The 20746-nt window shown below is 39.0% G+C and overlaps 1 protein-coding gene across 1 annotated transcript in view; it reads right to left on the reverse strand.

Moving 5' to 3' along the window:
- Positions 1-1199: 1199 nt before the first annotated feature.
- LOC124622648 (DNA repair protein complementing XP-C cells homolog) overlaps positions 1200-20746 on the reverse strand; it is a 124946-nt gene continuing 105399 nt past the window's right edge. Inside the window, exon 6 of the mRNA XM_047148426.1 lies at positions 1200-2169. Coding sequence (XP_047004382.1) covers positions 1930-2169 — 240 coding nt within the window. The 3' untranslated portion in view covers positions 1200-1929. The remainder of the gene's footprint in view (positions 2170-20746) is intronic.

Here is a 20746-nt window from a genome sequence, read left to right on the forward strand (position 1 = left end):
GTTGAATACCTTAAATGCTGCTGTCAATTTACAGGAAGTTTCCTCATACAGATATTTACAGTGATTCCTTCAGCATACTTGCCACACATGTTGCATATGATTTCCTTCACCCTGTCTCAATCATTTCTTTTTGAGAACACATTTTTTAAATTTTTCACTGTCTTTCTTGTCTTAATTATTTTGCTCCAAGTATTCTGTGTTCACAACTTTTGAAAGACTTATCCTTTACTTCCTTGCACTAAATCCACATCAGTTAACTAGCACAGTACAAACAGAAAGCAGACTACATTTACAACCAAGTCTAGCATGTCATGAGGCCATGAATGGGCCAGCAGAAAAACAACTACAAAAACTGAAGTTGGAGTTATTGTAACTTAATGGGCAGCTCAGAACCCTGAACTGAACCTAACTAAATTAACTGAAGACAAGTTACAGTTTTAGTTGACAGCCATACTATAATTTCCTAGCACAGAAATAAAACTGTTCAGCATGCTGCAGGAGTAATGGAAGGAATTACCCGTAGATGTCATCCACCACAATTCAGTGGAACAGGAGAGTACACAACTGACAGAGGTGAAGTGTTACTTGTATCGTGCTGACCCCATAATAGTTCCAAGTATGTAGTTTCTTAACAGCTTTCAGTCTTTCAATGGCAGTATAGCACATTTTCCATCGCTGCATCAGGGAAGAAATATGTAAGAATCTTGTCAAAAGCAGTTACACTATGTAGATTAGTTTTTTTTTAAAATGCATTAATATATTTTAAAATTTGGATAACAAACAATATCTTTACAAAATTACAGCTGCCAGCAGCATTTCATATACAAAGAAGTATTTATACAATTCATAAATAGTGAATTAGATAAACTCTACTTCAAACAAACAACACAAAGCTGGCGCAAACATGCTTTCACACATAAATTGTGTAAATGATAACTGTTTACACTGTACCATGGTGCATCAAAGTGGGAAACACCCTCAAATTGTCCTACAAAAGCCACCCTCTTGTCCTCTTATGTCACTGGCTCAGTAAGTTATTTCGTAAACATTATTATTTTGAACTTTCCTGTGAGGGTACTGAGGAAAGAAGACTTTTGCTAATGTTATGCAAAAATTAATTATTTTTACAATTGTATCTACACTTAACCCTTACAACTACAGTGTTTTTTTTTTTTTTTTTTTTTTTTTAGTAAGAAGGGTACACAAACAAAACAATTTAATTGTCAATTTTATGCTGCAAAATTCACAATAATTTAAGGTAAAATTCACACAATTATCATTTTACAAGTGCAAGAGAAAGTGGATTTTTAATATTCAAGGACGATTTTAACCAAAATGTCACTTGGCACTAGTACGCTGTAATGCAGTTGGCTTTTGTAGGCCAATTTGAAGCTGCTTCCCAGCTTGATTCACAACAAGTGTCCTGAATCGATCTGTACACCTTGATTTTATCCACAGCACTGTGGTGCATTGTAAACAATTATTGTTTACACACTTTATATAAACAAAAAACAGACAAATGTTACTTTCAAGGGGAAACATAAAATAAAAATTTAGTTTTCAAAAGTACTATTACACAAAAGCTCAACATAAGCCATCAAAAAGCTACTGAAAGATTCAAAACTATACAAATACTGGTCATAAAATGTAACAATACATACTAGCAAATAGAAATGTAACAACACATAATAGCAAATAGTGGAAGTAGAGAAATTAAATGATGAAATAATAACTGTCATAAAAGCTCTTTGCAGTACTTTGACCAGAATATTCACAAACTCATGGAAATAAATGCAATGTTTCATGAGTGAAATAATTCTATGACTTATACATTTACCAAACGTTTACAACAAATTAAGAAGAAAATCTTAGAGCAGTTTGTTTCAAATGTTACCAATTACTAGTTCAACCTTAAAAAAATAGTTAAATTTAGTCACACACTCCCATTTCCCAATCTGAATCATCAGAATCAACAGTTTTCATTCTTTTGGACTTTAGGAATCTCTTTGCTGTCTTTGTTTTGGTAATAGTTATCTCTTTGACAGGGCCAAAATTATATCTTGCTTTTAATCGTTCTCTTATGAAGAGACCTTTGATTAATCGTCTCCAGTTTCCATAGATCCGTTTTAACCTCTTCTCTTCATAGCGCGTCTCTGCTGCCTCTTCTTCCTTGAAACAACAAAAATGATTACACTATGCAAACTGAAATCCAGAAGTAATGTCTATAAAAATTATATATGTTAAAGGACAGCAATATTAATGGTGTGAAACAAAATTTTATACAGGAGGTGTGCAAAAGTACATGATGTAATTCAACCAAAGTAAAATGTAGGAATCTATAGAACGCTGGAGTGAATGGGGAGATTCATCATCCCAAACTTTTGAAACTTCCTGGCAGATTAAAATTGTGTGCCAGACCAAGACTCGAACTTGGGACCTTTGCCTTTTGCGGGTAAGTGCTCTACCAACTGAGCTATCCAAGTAAGACTCACGAACTGTCCTCACAGCTTTAATTCCACCAGTACCTTGTCTCCTACCTTCCAAACTTCACAGAGGCTCTTCTGCGAAACTTGCAGAACTAGAACTCCTGGAAGAAAAGATACTGTGGAGACATGGCTTAGCCACAGCTTGGGGGATGTTTCCAGACTGAGATTTTCACTCTGCAGTGGAGTGTGCACTGATATGAAACTTTCTGGCAGATTAAAACTGTGTGCCGGACTGAAACTCGAACTTGGGACCTTTGATTTCACGGGCAAGTGCTCTACCTAACTTTTGTTTAAAAAGAGGGGCATAGTGAAACATGTTACAAAGTGAGAATATACACAGCTGAACAAATCAAAAGCTGATATAGGGTAAGGAATAGGATGAGATAAAAAGGACGATGACTGAAAGTTGACAGAAACAATTACATCAGCTACCCTAGTACAAGTTCAAAAAGCCTATTAAAAGATTCGCTTTTTATTTCATAATATTACATGAAATCTTATCTGTAGTACTGTCAACAAGTCAAAATCATGCACTCAGTTGCTCACTGATCATACTACCTCCAAAATAGGAGGTGACAAAATAATGGATGATACTCTAAATCCCGTCTTTCTAAACTTTTTCACTGCAAAACATCAAAGAACAATTCCTCCTTGCACCTTTTACACAGATAAAAAAAAAATATATATATAGACATAAAAAGGTAGAGTGCAGTCTAAAAGTAATTGAAGTCAGTCTACAGAGAGGTCACTGGACCTGCTGTGGTACTATTTGTTAGTCTTAATGCCTGTTAATCACATGAGGTGGTAATTCCTCTAGTAGCAGTCTGTCATAGATCTCTGGTGGTGCAACAGAGGACTCTTCCCCCCCCCCCCCCCCCCCCCCCCCCCCTCCGACTTGAAAAAGGTGTGGACTGTTCCAGTGATCAAGAAAGTTAATGGGGCACATATACAAAACTAAATCACTAACACGAGTCTGTTGCAAAATTATGGTACATCTTCCATTCTCACTTCTGATGATTTTATATAAAGTCTATAAAGTCTACATAGAATTCACAAGCACTAATCTTTCAGAATACAGCTCACTCTGTCTAATCACAAGAGCCTGGAGACGTCACCTAGTGAAGCTCAAGGGTTGCCGCTCTGTTTCTTTACTTCTGGAAGACCTTTAACACAGTTATGTACTGAGCAAGGGAATGATGCCTGCTGCATTTAGGAAGAGTGGGTGACCTACACAGCAAGAAGTAGAAATGGCAACACTTGTCTAAACAAGAGTATTTACTTACCACAGAGTCGATCCATGAAGCAAGACACTGCTGAAATTAATTTTAAGGGAAAGTGCCTTATTTTACTGTGTTACATGTGAGCAATGTGAGAGAGGGTGACAGCTGTCATAATCTAGTGTTTTAGGTATCACACGTATTGGTCCTACATACTGGCCATAAAATGAAGTCACACCTTCAGGCATTATGGCCTTTACCTTTATCTACGTCTACATACATACTCCACAAGGCACCACATGGTGCACGGCGGACGGTACTTCATACCACTACTAGTCAGCCCTTTTCCTATTCTACTTGGAAATGGAGCAAGGGAAAAATGCTTTCTGCATGGCTCCAGATGATCCCTACATTCTTATTATCATGTGTTCATGGTCTGTTTGTTGGCAGCAGTACATCATTTCGCTCTCAGCCACAAATGCCAATTCTCTAAATTTTCTCAATAGTGTTTCACAAAAAGAATGTCGTCTTTCCTCCAGAGATTCTCATTCGAGTTCATGGAGCATCTCCATAATACAGTTGATCAAGCCCACTGGTAACAAATCCGCTAGCACACCTTTGAACTGCTTCAATTTCTTTCTTTAACTAAATGTGGTGGGACCCCAAACACTTCAGAACTACTCAAGAATGGGCCACACCAGCATTATATATGTGGTCTCCTTTGTAGATGACTACACTTTTCTTGATTTCTCCTAATAAAACTAAGTTGATCATTCATCTTTCCTCACGCTGGTCTTAACAGCTTGTTCCATTTCATAAAGCTTTCCAACATTACACTTGGGTAATTAATCAATGTGACTGTGTCAAGTAGCACACCACTAATACTGTATTAGAATATTATAGGATTGTTTTTCTACTCATCCACATTAACTTACATTCTTCTACATTTAGAGCAAGCTGCCATTCATTACACCAAATACAAATTCTGTCTATGTCATCCTCAATCCTCCTCTAGTCACTTTCCTGTACACCACAGCATCTTCTGTAAAACAGTTACGGATCTCTGCTCACTCTGTCAGATCATTTATGTACATACAGAACAAGATGAAAGTATCATTCTTCCCTGGAGCACTCCTGGTGATTCCCCTTTTCTGATGAATACCCGCCATTGTAGTGGGACACGAAATTGAAGCGTCACTCATCCACCAGTGTCAGCCCAGTTTGCAGGTGAATATAAGTTTAATTTAGTGTTTTGTTTTCGTATTTTGTAATATTTGTGAATTATCTAAAGTTTTGTATTTATTTTTATGTTTCATGTACGGAGAGGATGGCGCAACGAACGGAGACAGCATCTTCACTGCCGGGACCAGAGAGAAAATTGCTGGCCACTATACATCGCGGGTCGACAGCCAAAGAGCAACAGAAGATCCTGAAACCGGGTTGTTGCATCGTGCTTCTAAAAACTGAAAAAATAACAATTTGTAATGTTTCTACAACAATGATGTCATAGAAAGTTTAATCATGTTGTAAATGTTGAGTCCTATCTTGTCAAGGCTCATGTTCACGTCTATATGTAGTATATATGAGGATAATAAACTAGTGTATACTACAAAAGTTTAAATACGTGTTCCGAGAATTTATTTATGAAGAATTATATTGAGGAAGAAGTATTACTGATTTATTTGACAAGATTATTAATTTTTGACAACGTTCATCGTGAGTTTGAGTCTTAAAAGTTTATTCAATGTGGTTTTAATATTTATTAAGGCAGATAACTTGCATTAATATAATTTCTGAGAAGAACAAACGACATCTAAATTGAAAAAAGTTTGCGCAAATCAATTGGACTGAGTGACATAATTCTGTGCATACGACTCAAATGATGATGTTTTAATTACAGTTTCGTTCAAAAACCATTCAGAGACAACTTTAAAAAGAATTTAAATAATTTTTAAGTGTTTTGTAACTGACGTAGGTGACGAAGTCTGCACATGGTCATACGTCAAAAGAAAATCATTTATACAAAACTTACGTCGTTACACTACACCATCCAGAACAGCGTACAACTGTTACTTTGTGCCACTCTCATATCTGCGATATGCTCAGACCTTTGTTAACGATCTCCTGTGAGACACTGTGTCATACACTTCCTAGAAATCTGATAATATGGAATCTGCCTGTTGCCCTTCATCCATGTCACTGGTGCATTACTGCAGCTATCTCAATCAGTGCGCAGGGAGGGGAGATCAATTATTTTAGGAAGCCTTAAGATGGTATTTTGTGCTTCAGAAGCAACAGACCTGAAGAACTGTAAAACTTTGTACTGAATCATACAGAATAAAGGTACTGTTTATGTTCCTGTGTGCGACTATCTTATATTTCAAATAATAATGACATACTAAGGAAGACAGTGATTTTTAAGGATTTGGAGCAGCATATTCACAGTTCAAACCAACACAGAGAGAAGGAAGAAGAAAATGGAAGGAATTTTCTTTCAAGCAGAATAAGGTTTATTAATACCTAGAGAAAAGATTTTATTGATTACCACAGCAATAAAATGCCATATTAATAAAAGGTATGTTTGTTTTCAGTTAACAATTAGTGTACTCACAGAACTGATGCCTCTCACTTATCTAGAGGTAAAAATGAGAAGTACACAATTACAATAATTCGTCAGAATTTAATGGAAAAATATGTTGTAGCCTAGTGAACAAAATACACACCTATAGTATACCAGACCCACTATGTTACTGGACTGAAGACTTAGCAGAGAGTACATATCCTTAACACCCACAAGGTCTAGCAGCTTTAAGTCGCAGGGCAAACCGCTGTGAGAACAGTTTGCAGTGGGTGTGCTAGTCAGAACTGACGCAAAAAATGACATTTCAAAAAGTTTTATTTCTCTACTGAGTCAACTTTTCATGTATCTGTAAACTGAACCATTATCACATTTGTATATATGAACCAGTGTTTTCATGTTGCACATGAAATGGAAAGAGACAGTCTCACTGTCAATGTGTGCTGCAGACTTATGGACTACGGCATTAACAGCTCAGTCTTTTTTAGTGAAACTCCCATCAATAGTAATTTGCCTAGATGTGTTGGAGAGTTTGCTGTGCTACCAGCTGGAACATCTGCAACCTGCCATCATACCTGCACAGGATGGGGCACCAGCCAGCTGACAACTAAACGTCTGGTTTCAAAAGTTTCTATAGTTCAATTCTTTTATCTTGGCGGCTCGCGCATGCCCGCCCAGACTCTGGAGATTGCTGCGTTGCCAGTTGCACACGACGCACGCGCCAATAGAAGCAGCGCCATAGTATAGCATAGTTCGCAAGCTTACGTGTAGGGGGGAGCGCGCAGTTCATGAAGTAAAGCCACCACGGCCGCATTAACCCTTTTGCTGCTACAAAGACGTGCTCCCTGCATTCCGCGCTGTGCGCGATTTTGTCACTGCACTGCTCGCCTGTGCAGACACATTGTGTTCCGACTGCTTTGACACTCTTTATCATTCGATTCCACAAAAACTATTTGGCTCAAAAATTAGATTTTTACCTATCTTCTTGACTGATACCTTCCCCCCATAAATGACTTAATTTTGTTTCGATGTTCAACGCAGTTATTATGCAGCATTAAATATAGTAAACCATTGCACGAAATTTTGAAGAGTTTGCAGAGGTACAAGTCCATAGAGTATACTTTCCGTATGGTCGATTTTAGTTGCCACAATGTTGAGAATGAAATGTGGACAAGATACCTATATATTTCATTTAATTTAAGTACCACATAAGTGTCGTATGTAATATTGAGAAATATTCCACCTTTCGCGACTGTAACAAAAGTTTTACTTACACTGGGCACGTTTGGCTTTATTTTAAAGCACTTCAATCAATCAAAAGGAAGTAGACAAAATACATTAAACAAAACTGTGGACTTACAAAAACATTAGGACTTGAATATACCGTCTGTCAGTGAAGTGCTCAGAGCTATGTCAAATATAATTTTGTGTGTGGCACACACAAACAGCATTTATTTGCTAAAACACTGATGAGCCAACACAAACGTTGAATATTGTGCTACCGCAGCACAAAACTACGAAAGGTGACTTGGCAATGGAGGACACAAAATACAGTCCTCTTATGATGCTTCAAAAGAGAGAAACGCGTCTGGTCTAAATAAGTCGCTTATTACAGTTGCAGAAGAGGGATATATTTCAATACCATTGGTAAAACTGCGACTGTGGAACAAAAACAAGAAATAGAACATGAATACCATTGTGTATGTGCCATACCTTTCATCGATGGAAGTGCTTTAAAATAAAGCCAAACGCGCTGTGTGTATATAAAACTTTTATTACAGTCGCGAAAGACGGAATATTTCTCAATATTACATACGACACCCATGTGGTACTTAAATTAAATGAGATATTGTTATACAGCAAATATTATATGAAATTTAGGTATCTTGTCCACATTTCATTCTCAACATTGTGGCAACTAAAATCGACCATACGGAAAGTATACGCTATGGACTTTTACCTCTGCAAACTCTTTAAAATTTCGTGCAATGGTTTACTACATTTAATGCTGCACATCAAAACAAAATTAAGTCATTTATGGGGGGAAGGTAACAGGCAAGAAGACGTGTAAAAATCAAATTTTTTGGCCAAATAGTTTTTGTGAAATCGAATGATAAGTGTGTCAAAGCAGTGGGAACACCATGTGTCTGCACAGGCGAGAAGTGCAGTGATGACAAAATCGCGCACAGCGGGGAGCATGTGTCTGCAGCAGCGAAAAAGTTAATGAAGAGGCAAAGCACTAGAAATTTCATTCAAACGAATAAAATTCGTGAAGTAAGTTACTCCAATATTGATTTTAAATAAAGTAAATATTAAGCACCGCACAAGGTTTGAACTCTTAACCTTTCACTTGGCAGCCCAACACCTTAACCGTTCCGCTACCTCTGCTCATCGAACAGTGTAACTCCATAATGACTCTAACACCTCACGCAACTACTTATAAACACTGTTGGTATGACTATGAATTACACACGCTTCGTCGAAGTACAATAGGAAATAAACAATTACTGCTGTTCTTTATTGCGAAAAAGCAGTTCGTAAGATTGAAACAAACACCTTTCCTTGCTATCGCCTGAATTAGGAATCTTATTGCTTGTTTGGTTTAATTAATTAATAGAATATGAAGCAATTGGTATAAAGAATGCTTTTTCCAAACTTTCTGTAAAAGAAAGTCTGCTATCAAGACATTGCTTTTGTTCTATTACTTTATTTATGACTGAACGTTTCTAAAACTGAAGACACTCGTCCGTGCTCTGCACTGCTGTCGAGATGTGGCAACGTCGTTCTCTGTTCATTGGCTGACTGTGTTTTGTGACGTCAGATGCGCAGAACGAACCTAAACTCGGCCGCCAAGATATATGACGTGCACTTTAGTTAGATGGACTGGACAAGAAGGTACTATTCAGTAGTCACATCGATAAACTGAACTCACATCGCTAGATTTCTTGTCATCGGGTTGGTAATGGATTAGGTGTTCTAGACCGAGGTTACAGACATACAGGACTTTAAGAAATAAATTTGCAGTGCATTTGAACAGATCATGGAGGATTTTCTGAAAATTGAATTATAAAATTTTTTTTATTTTATATGTCTAGTTCTGCAGGACAAAGTTGGGGAGCAAATTTCCTCCACGATCATGGAATGAGTCAGCACATGAAATTAACATAAGAAAAGTTAATAACAGATAACATAAAATTTATACAAATCCTATGCAAACAACAAGCTGTTGAGTATATACTAGCATAATCAACAATACAAGACAGGAATTAGCTGAAATCTTTTCCAGGAACCCTCCGACTGAATAGAAGGAGTAAGTCATGAGGTAATTCTTCAATTTGGACTTAATAGCGTGACAATTATTATTGAAGTTTTTTAAGGTACCTTATTGAAAATGGATGCTACAAAATATCGCATGCCTTTTTGCACCCGAGTCAAGGAGATGCAAACCAAATTCAGATTGTTCAAATCCACGTGCAACCATCATGATTAAGGTTTCCTATGATTTCTCTAAATTGCTCCAGGCAAATGCAAGCTTGATTCCTTTGAAAGGGCATGGCCGATCTCCTTCCCCATCCTTGACACAATCTGAGCTTGTGCTACGTCTCTAATGACCTCAATGTCAATAGATGTTAATCCTAATCTTCCTTCCTTCTTCCAAATTCAGACGGTTTTCTGCTTAGTACAAAATGAGTGGAAGCTGCTAATTCTTGGGAATAAGCTCATACTGTTAACCAAAAATGACACTTAAAAAAATGATGGCAAAAATTTTTTCGGAAATGCATTTGTCTAGGTAATATATTTAAGTGATTAACATTGCAAGATCACTGGTTAATGTAAGCATGAGACAAAGCCATTGCAATGGTGAAATGCTGGTATATTAATAACTGGTGTAATGGCCAAAATGTTAAATGCAAGCATGATAATGTGCATGCACTGTGCTGTGCAGGTGCCAGATGTCAGTTCGTGGGATGGGGTTCCATGCCTGTTGCACTTGGTCAGTCAATACAGGGGCGGTTAATGCTGTTTGTGGATGACACTGGAGTTGTCGTCTGATGATATCCCATATTTGCTCAATTGGAGATAGATCTGGTGATTGAGCAATATGTGGGTGAGCGCTATCCTGTTGGAAAACATCCACTGGAATGCTGTTCATGAATGGCAGCACAACAGGTCAAATCACCAAACTGACATACAAATTTGCAGTCAGGGTGCATGGAATAAGCACAAGAGTGCTCCTGCTGTCATACAATATCAGACCCCACACCATAACTCCAGATGTAGGTCCAGTGTGTCTAGCACATAGACAGGTTGGTTGCAAGCCCTCAACCAACTGGTCTCCTCTTGATCAACACATGGCCATCATTGGTACCAAGGCAGAACCAAGCTTCATGACAGAACAGATGTTCACCCCACCCTCCAATGAACTCTCTCTTTTGACACTACTGAAGTCGCAAATGGTGCCATTGGTTTGGGGTCAGTGGAATGCATGCTACAGAGTGGCTGGCTCAGAGCTGCTCTTGAGTAACTGAATTGTAACAGTTCATTGTGTGACTGTAATGCCAACTGCTGCTTAAATTGCTGATGCAGATGCAACAGGACGCGCCACAGACCCATGCCGAACATAACGGTCTTCCATCTCAGTAGTGCCACATGGTCATCCAGAGTCCAGTCCTCTTGCAATAGTATATTCTCGGGACCACTGCTGCCAACAGTCATGTACCGTGGCTACATTCCTGTCAAGTCTTTCTGCAGTACTGCAGAAGGAACATCCAGCTTCTCGTAGCCCTATTGCATGGCCTTGTTCAAACACACTGAGGTGTTGATAATGGCATTTTTTATTGCCATAATGGGATTCTTGAGTAACAACTCGCCACATCTAATCTCAAGGGTAACTAACGCTCACGACCACTATAGTGTGTATTTAAAACAAATTTGATTTGCATCCACATAGTGGTGCCACTATTATGAGACTGGTGTGAAGTTTTAATAGATATCATTTTTCAGATGTAAAAACACACCTACCAACTTTTGTTTATGTTGCACAACTCCTCCTTGGTGTTGTGACTTTTTTCCTTATCAGTTTATATTGAGAGGCTAATGTGAGAATCCCCAGACTTCTGAACCGAAGTCAAAAAGAGGTTTGTGAACTTACACCACATATTGCTCAAACTGTCTGTAGGAGCCAAAAACACACTTTGTGAATGGGAGAGTTAGCCAGAATATGCCATGTCATAAGCGAAGTTGAATCATTTTTGTGTTGGGCTATCACTTATTGGAGATACTGTTGTAATGATAGATAAAGCAGTATTCAATTTTCAGACCGTGTATAGAACATTCCATATTTGCTTACCATCTACCTGAATACCTTGGAATTTGGATTGTTCAGGCTCACTTATCATATGCACATTCTGTGTAATCAGTTGCTGAATTGTGTGTCAGAGACCATAAAAACTGAATCTTACAATGATTTAGAATTGATATATTTTCTACAAACCATGGACATATGTCTTCAACCGTGTTATTCAATATGCCTATGCTGCACTCAATGTCCTTCACTAGCAAGCTAGTATCATCAGTAAACAGAAATATCACGGGGAGAAACAGTAGTGGTCACAACACTGACCCCTCCCTCCAACTTCACAGAGCCCCAATCAAATGCCACACCATAGCCATTCTCATTACTGCAGAAAGCACCTTCTTTAGGAAACTGACCATTCCTGAAGGAAGAATTACAAATGTGGCGAATTACTGGGGTAACATATGCAGCACAGGGCTTTAGTATACTGTTAGATACCCCATCATATCCATGGGAGTCCTGTCTTCTGTGATTTAATTACTGTCTCAGTCTCCCTCTTGGCAGTATCACAGAAGTGTATTTCAGCTAGCAGTCTTGGAAAGCCATTTTCTAAGGGAGTTATATGAGTCCCCATAGAAATAAAGTTTATATTTGATTCACCTGTTATATTCAGAAAGTGTTTGTTAAATGCTACATATATATTTGACTTAACAATATTATTATTATTTCTTTAAATATCACATTTTCTTCATATCTTCGAATTGTGCTACTGGCTAGACACTTCCTTCATGACTGATCATATGCTTTTAATTTTACCCTCAGATTTAGGTATTCTATTTGCATACCATATGCTTTTTGCCTCTGCAATGACTTTTAAGAACCTTATTATACTGCTTGTGTACTGCAATTTCCTGATTGCGGCCATTTTCGCACATGCAAGCGCGCGTGTGTGTGTGTGTGTGTGTGTGTGTGTGTGTGTGTGTGTGCACCCAAATTCACAAATTCCTTTTAGTTAAAATTTATACATCATGGTGTAAACTTCATTCTCGTCTTTCCTCCTATCTTTATCACTATATATAGGGACCAGAAAAATGTAGCATCTAGTTTTTGTTTGTAAATGGTTAGATGCACAAATTTAAAAAGTTGTCATGCTACACAAGTGAAGTTTTAGTTCTTTCAAACTGACTGTTTAAAACAGAAAAAGTATTGACTGGGAATGAATGCTTTTATTCGAATGTTTGGTTTTGCAAGAACTTCAACAGTTTTTTTTCCTGAAATGGCCTTAGTTGTCTTTGTTTACTTGTATTTAAGCTTTCAATAGACGATTGTTCTATTGAAAAGAGTGGAATTTCCTGTCACAGTAAACATCCACCACCTAATTTGCAACGTTAGTGTCCACATTATACAAATTTTTGAACTTAAGGTAACAAGCACACACATGCATTTCTTTGTTATAAAATGCTAGGTCCCATGGCTGAGTACTACACTGCGTTCCACAGTTTGTATTTTAAATAAAACATTCAATCGCCCACAACCGTCACAGAAACAGAGCTACACGTGCATTGATACAGTTTCTCACCCACATTATCTTTCCAAATTGGTCTTCGCCAGACGATGTACGATACCAGGAACTGAAAATTGTTACTTTTTCAATATTTATACGCAGAAAATAAAGCTATATCAAGCTATCTCTGAGCAAGTAGTTCATTTGGACAATTTTCTATGAAATAGTATCTATTAGGTAATTTTGTATTTTTGCATTTTGAGGCAGAATTCGCATCTACTTCAGATTCAAAGCAAAATGTGAACCTAGCTTCTGTCTGTATGTTTATGATAATCTCGGGATTTTCATACGCTTTTATCTAATAGAGAGAGCGATTCACAGGGAAGGTTTGTGTAGATATTTCATGAAAATTGACTGTGAAAACGATGGTATTGCCATTTAGCGGAACAGCTGCTGCAACTCCAGACAGCAGTAAATCTTAAGCAGACTCCAAGTTGGGACCTGTTGTCTAGCAATAAAGAGTGTGCCTGAAAACCGAAAGGTCACGACATCGAATCTGGGTCAGACCATGGATTTTTTTACTGTCTTTTAACTTAGCTTTCACATCTCAATGATGTGAAAATTCATCAGAAATGAAACCTGTTTTGGACCCCACATTGAACTCTAGGTCACCTTTTCCTGATTGGATAACTGGCAAGAGAGACAGAAGTGACATCCAACTGGAAGATTTGCACCAGGACATTAAGCCATGCAATGTCATTATTACTAGAATCTCTACATATATATACATACAGTCTTCTTCTCCACATGTTATAAATCAAAGTCCTTTGTATCCATCTTGGTATGTCTGCAGTCAGTGTGTTTGATTGCCAGGTGAATGAGCCCGGTTTCAATTCCTGATCGGGATGGAGATATTCTCTGCTCGGGGACTGGGTGTTTTGTTGTCTTACATTCGTATAATCATAAATGACATTTCATTGTTGAGGTGGTCGAATGGGCACCTCCCAAAACCTAGTAAAACAAAAGGTCCTCTGCTGTCTTTTTCAGCTTACATATGAAGAATAATCACAGGCATTTTTTTTTTGTGAATCGATACAGTGCTACACAAGGAAGCTTCGTGTAAATAATTTATAAATCTGGCGCAAACTAGCTGCACTGTGATGAATTAAAATCCCTAGTCACGTTTTTCTGTCTTTCTCTCAATAACTACTGTAGGAACTTTGACACTTGCACTGGACTGGCTTGGCTGCCCTGCTGACGAACTTGCAGTGCTGTGCATTTCATGCATGGCTCACATTATTAATGGTTTATGGTCGGGCAGACCACTCTCTCCTTTATTAGCTGCAGTACGGAAGCAAAACGCATGTGTTGCTTACAACATTTTACCTATTGTTCTTTGATTTTTAATCATAACTCTACGCAGTGCCCATTGAACAAAATGACTGCTATTGGCACATTGTCTGGCATAAATACTTAATTCTACTACCTATTCAAAGCCAGGACGGGTCACTAGTCCCTTATAAAATTAATATTGGTCACCAAATTCTATTAATTTTTGGTACTTTCTGTGAAATGAACCAAGAACTCTCTCTAGCTGGAAAAGAAATATCCTGAAATTAGAGTTAAGGGATCTATACAGGGTGTTACAAAAAGGTATGGCCAAATTTTCTGGAAACATTCCTCACACACAAAGAAAGAAAATATGTTATGTGGACATGTGTCCGGAAATGCTTACTTTCCATGTTAGAGCTCATTTTATTACTTCTCTTCAAATCACATTAATCATGGGATGGAAACACACAGCAACAGAACGTACCAGCGTGACTTTAAACACTTTGTTACAGGAAATGTTCAAAATGTCCTCTGTTAGCGAGGATACATGCATCCACCCTCCGTCGCATGGAATCCCTAATGCGCTGATGCAGACCTGGAGAATGGCATATTGTATCACAGCTGTCCACAATACGAGCACGAAGAGTCTTTACATTTGGTACTGGGGTTGCGTAGACAAGAGCTTTCAAATGCCTCCATAAATGAAAGTCAAGAGGGTTGAGGTCAGGAGAGCGTGGAGGCCGTGGAATTGGTCCGCCTCTACCGATCCATCGGTCACCGAATCTGTTGTTGAGAAGCGTACGAACACTTGGACTGAAATGTGCAGGAGCTCCATCGTGCATGAACCACATGTTGTGTCGTACTTGTAAAGGCACATGTTCTAGCAGCACAGGTAGAGTATCCCGTATGAAATCATGATAACGTGCTCCATTGAGTGTAGGTGGAAGAACATGGGGCCCAATCAAGACATCACCAACAATGCCTGCCCAAAGGTTCACAGAAAATCTGTGTTGATGACGTGATTGCACAATTGCGTGCGGATTCTCGTCAGCCCACACATGTTGATTGTGAAAATTTACAATTTGATCACGTTGGAATGAAGCCTCATCTGTAAAGAGAACATTTGCACTGAAATCAGGATTGACACATTGTTGGATGAACCATTCACAGAACTGTACCCGTGGAGGCCAATCAGCTGCTGATAGTGCCTGCACACGCTGTACATGGTACGGAAACAACTGGTTCTCCCGTAGCACTCTCCATACAGTGACGTGGTCAACGTTACCTTGTACAGCACCAACTTCTCTGATGCTGACATTAGGGTTATTGTCAACTGCACGAAAAATTGCCTAGTCCATTGCAGGTGTCCTCGTCGTTCTAGGTCTTCCCCAGTCACGAGTCATAGGCTGGAAAGTTCTGTGCTCCCTAAGACGCTGATCAATTGCTTCGAATGTCTTCCTGTCGGGACACCTTCGTTCTGGAAATCTGTCTCGATACAAACGTATCGCGCCACGACTATTGCCCCGTGCTAATCCATACATCAAATGGGCATCTGCCTACTCCGCATTTGTAAACATTGCACTGACTGCAAAACCACGTTCGTGATGAACACTAACCTGCTGATGCTACGTACTGATGTGCTTGATGCTAGTACTGTAGAGCAATGAGTCGCATGTCAACACAAGCACCGAAGTCAACTTTACCTTCCTTCAATTGGGCCAACTGGCGGTGAATCGAGTAAGTACAGTACATACTGACGAAACTAAAATGAGCTCTAACATGGAAATTAAGCGTTTCCGGACACATGTCCACATAACATGTTTTCTTTATTTGTGTGTGAGGAATGTTTCCTGAAAGTTTGGCCATACCTTTTTGTAACACCCTGTATATGACTGTAGTTAGAAGTTTGTGGAGTCACTAAATTCAACTGCTCCTGCATAATACTCAGAGACCTGTTCAATGCAGTGTTCTGATACATCAACAGATTCTAATGTAAAGAGCTACTTTAAAAATACCCAGCTAATCTGTATCCATTTGTAGGAAGGCTCTGAATAGTTATTGTTTAAGTGGTGCTCTGGTATACCACAAATGTCACAAACAGTTCACTTACTTTATCTCTAACACCACTTATATTTTGATGAAATGTGCTAACTACTACATTACTCAGATATCTGACCTTTTTTGAAGGTGGTTCCTTTGTTAGAGACACTTCCCTTAAGCAGGGACACCTATCAGCAAAGTCTACAGGAATTAGCTCACCTTCAACTACATTGCCACTTACAAGCAAACCACCCATTCACATTCCTATTCAGGTGCACGTCGTGCCTAGTGAAATATAATTTATAGTAAGGCTCAACTGGCACCACTGAATGTGAGTCATACCTTCCATCATCAGTGCTTTCGCCAGCCCAATATTAAATGTGTGTGCCTAATAGCTGTATTAACATCAGGCCTATCATGACACTGAAACAGCTGCACGAGGTGAACATACTAGCCACCAGTTAGAGTAGCTACCTATTCCATGTCACCACCTATGTCATACTTCCTGTCTCTATCAAGACTATTCCCAGCACCAGCCATAATCATTATCTGACGCTCATTTGTAAAATTCCTACATAGCTCCCCAATGTTATCAGTCACCTGCACTTGGCTTCACAATTTTGGTGTCCTGGTACTCATGCCCCAACACTTCCTGCAACTGTTAATCTACACTTCTGCCATGAGAACTACCTAACAACAGAACTTGTTTCTTTCTTTTTGAATTTATGACTGACTTAGGCTTCGGAACTGTTGAGGTCCGCTGCTAGCTTCTTAAACATACGGCTACAATAGAATCCTTCCCACTAAACTCAGACAGTTGGTCAAACCTAATGGTGATACATGATTTGATATTGTCTGAACCTGTCCTTCTCCTAGCACCCTTCTTATCACCTACATCTACACCTATATTCTGCAAACTGCCATGAGGTGCATGGCAGTAGGTACATTCCACTGTACCAGTTATTAGGGTTCCTTCCCGTTCCATTCACGTATGGAGTGCGGGAAGAACGATTGTTTGAACACCTCCGGGCGTGCTGTAATTATTCTAATCTTATCCTCACAATCCTTATGTCACCGATACATATGGGATTGTAGTATATTCCCAGAATCATCATTTAAAGCCAGTTTTTCAAATTTTGTTAACAGACTTTCTCGCGATAGTTTACATCTATTTTCAATAGTCTGCCAGTTCAGTTTCTTCAGTATCTCTGTGCTGCTCTCCCACGGACCAAAAAGCCTCTGACCATTCATGCTGCCCTTCCCTGCACATGTTCAATATCCCCTGTGAGTCATATTTTGTATTGGTCCCACACACTTGAGCAATATTCTAGAAAGCCAATCACACAAGTGATCTGTAAACAATTTCCTTTGTAGACTGATTGCACTTCCCCAGTATTCTACCAATAAACTGAAGTCTACCACCTGCTTTATCCACGACTGAGCCTATGTGATCATTCCATTTCATATCCCAATGAAGTAAGACATATAGATTACATATAGGTACTTGTTTGAGTTGGCCGATTCCAACAGGGACTCATAGATCACAGTCACACTATACCAAATATTTTTGTTTTTTGAAGTGTACAATTTTACATTTCTGAACATTTGAGGCAAGTTGCCGATCTTTGCATCACTTTGAAATATTACTGAGATCTGACTGAATATTTATGCAGCTTCTTGCAGGTAGTACTTCATAATGGATAACTACATCACCTGCAAAAAGTCTGAGGTTACTGTTAATATTGTCAGTAAGGTCATCACTATACTACATCAACAGAAAGGGTGCCATTGCTTTTCCCTAGCTGAACTTCTACATCTGATGATGACTCTCCATCAAAGATAATACGCTGTATCCTTCCTAACAAAAAGGCCTCAATCCAGTCAAAAATTTCACTTTATACCTCATATGACTATACTTTTGATAATAAGCATAAGTGTAGGCATGGCACTGAGTCAAATGCTTTTTGAAAATCAAGAACTGCATCTATATGATTACTTTGATCCAGAGCTTTCAGTACGTCACGTGAGAAAAGTGAGAGTTGGGTTTCACATAATAGATACTTTCAGAATCCATGGTAGTTGGCATGAGGAGGTCATTCTGTTCGAGATACGCTAATATGTTTGAGCTCAGAATATGCTCCGAGATTCTACAACAAATCAATGTCAAGGATTTGGACAGTAGTTTTGTAAATCACTTCTATAAGGGGCACCCAAAAAGAAATGAACTGGAGTCTGGAATGCGCAAACCGGTGACAGGAGGGTAATATAGTGGCATGTGTAACGAGGTGTGGTTCTGACCAGAGTGTGGAAGTTCACAGCCCGTCACTAGATGGCACGCGATTAAACAGAACTAGTTAGAAGAGGAGCTAACTCAGCCACAAATTCAGTATAGAATTTGGCACGGATTCCTTGGACCCTGAGGCTTTGTTTATTTTTAACAATTTCAGCTGTTTCTGAACACCACTTACACTAATCCACTATGATTGCATAATGAACCATTGTGCACAGAGAAAATAGACTGTAAGGAAGGAGAGACACACAGCAATCAGTCACAATCCCATTAATTTTTATTATTCTTGCAAAACTAGATTTTGGCTGTAAACGGTCGTTTTTGCTGAATTTCAGTCACGGCAGTACGTCACCCTGTTCCTTCTGGCTATACATCTGTAAGAACGTATGGTGATATGTACTGGCAAAAATCTGTTGAATTATAACTCAAATGCATCGAAGATGGCTATTTATAGCTGAAATATAGATCTGCAAGAATAATAAAAACTAATGGGATTGTGACTGATTGCTATGTGCCTCTCCTTCCTTATTTACACTAATGCTTATTTCATTCATCTTTTCAGTGGTACATGGATTAAATTGGGGCAATTCTCCTGGATTTTCCTTTGTTCACGGTGTGGGTTCCTGTTGTCATGTCCTAGTTCATGAACCACGGGCAATGTATGAGTGGCCAAGTAAGTGGTCCCGACAGTCGGGATACCAGTTACTTTGGAATAAGACTGGGCATCTCGGACATATTCTGAGTCGTGGTCACCTTTGTGCTCATACGGCAAAGACTACCAAATCCACCGGTTAGACCCTCAACCGTTAGGGGTAAAACTCAATGGAACTCGGGGGAAGTAAGGCTAGCAACCTGCTTCCTTGGTACTTTAAATATGATGCTGGCAACAATCAGAGCAAAATGCCTCGGACCTTTGGAGGTGATGGAGTCCCATCTCTAACTGACAATCCAGGGACTTCTAAGATACGACTTGGCAAACAAATGGTAATGAGATGGGGAGCTATTAATATCAATGGGGGCTACTTCTGGGAAGAAGGTAGAGCTGGCAGAGGCTGCAAGTAACATTCGGGTAAGGGGTGAGAAAGAAGAGGAAGTGGGAGAATACGAGGTCTACCTGTCAGGAGTCAAAGCAGGAATAGCACAATGGGGTGTAGGGCTTTACATCAGGAAAGAAATGGAACCCAGCGTAGTTGTAATAAGGTATGTAAACGAACAACTGATGTGGATAGATTTGACAGTGTCTAGCAAGAAAATTAGGATTGTGTCAGTATATTCGCATTGTGAAGGGACAGATCAAGATAAGATGGATAGTTTTTATGATGCACTCAGTGATGTAGTTGTTAGAGTAAAGGACAAGGACAGTGTTCTGCTCATGGGTGATTTTAATGCCAGGATTGGAAATCGAACAGAAGGGTATGAAAAGGTTATGGGTAAATTTGGAGAGGATATGGAGGCCAACAGGAACGGGAAACAACTCTTGGATTTCTGTGCCAGTATGGGCTTAGTAATCACAAATTCCTTTTTTAAACATAAGAACATTCACAAGTATACTTGGGAAGGCAGGGGAACCAGATCTGTCATTGACTATATAATAACAGATCAGGAATTCAGGAAGGCTGTGAGGGACACACGTGTATTCAGGGGATTCTTTGATGACACTGATCATTATTTAATCTGCAGTGAAATTGGTATTGTGAGGCCGAAAGTGCAGGAGGTCAGGTCCATGTGTAGGAGGATAAGAGTCGAGAAACTTCAGGATAAGGAAATCAGACACAAGTACATAACAATGATGTCAGAAAGGTACCAGTTAGTTGAATGTAGTCAATTACAGTCATTGGAAAAGGAATGGACAAGGTACAGGGACATAGTACTAGAAGTGGCTAAAGAATGTCTTGGAACAGTAGTGTGTAAAGGTAGGATGAAGCAAACAGCTTGGTGGAATGATACAGTCAAGGCAGCCTGTAAAAGGAAAAAGAAGGCATATCAAAAATGGCTACATACTA

The sequence above is a fragment of the Schistocerca americana genome, chromosome 7 (assembly GCF_021461395.2).
Source record: "Schistocerca americana isolate TAMUIC-IGC-003095 chromosome 7, iqSchAmer2.1, whole genome shotgun sequence".
NCBI classification, from domain to species: domain Eukaryota; kingdom Metazoa; phylum Arthropoda; class Insecta; order Orthoptera; family Acrididae; genus Schistocerca; species Schistocerca americana.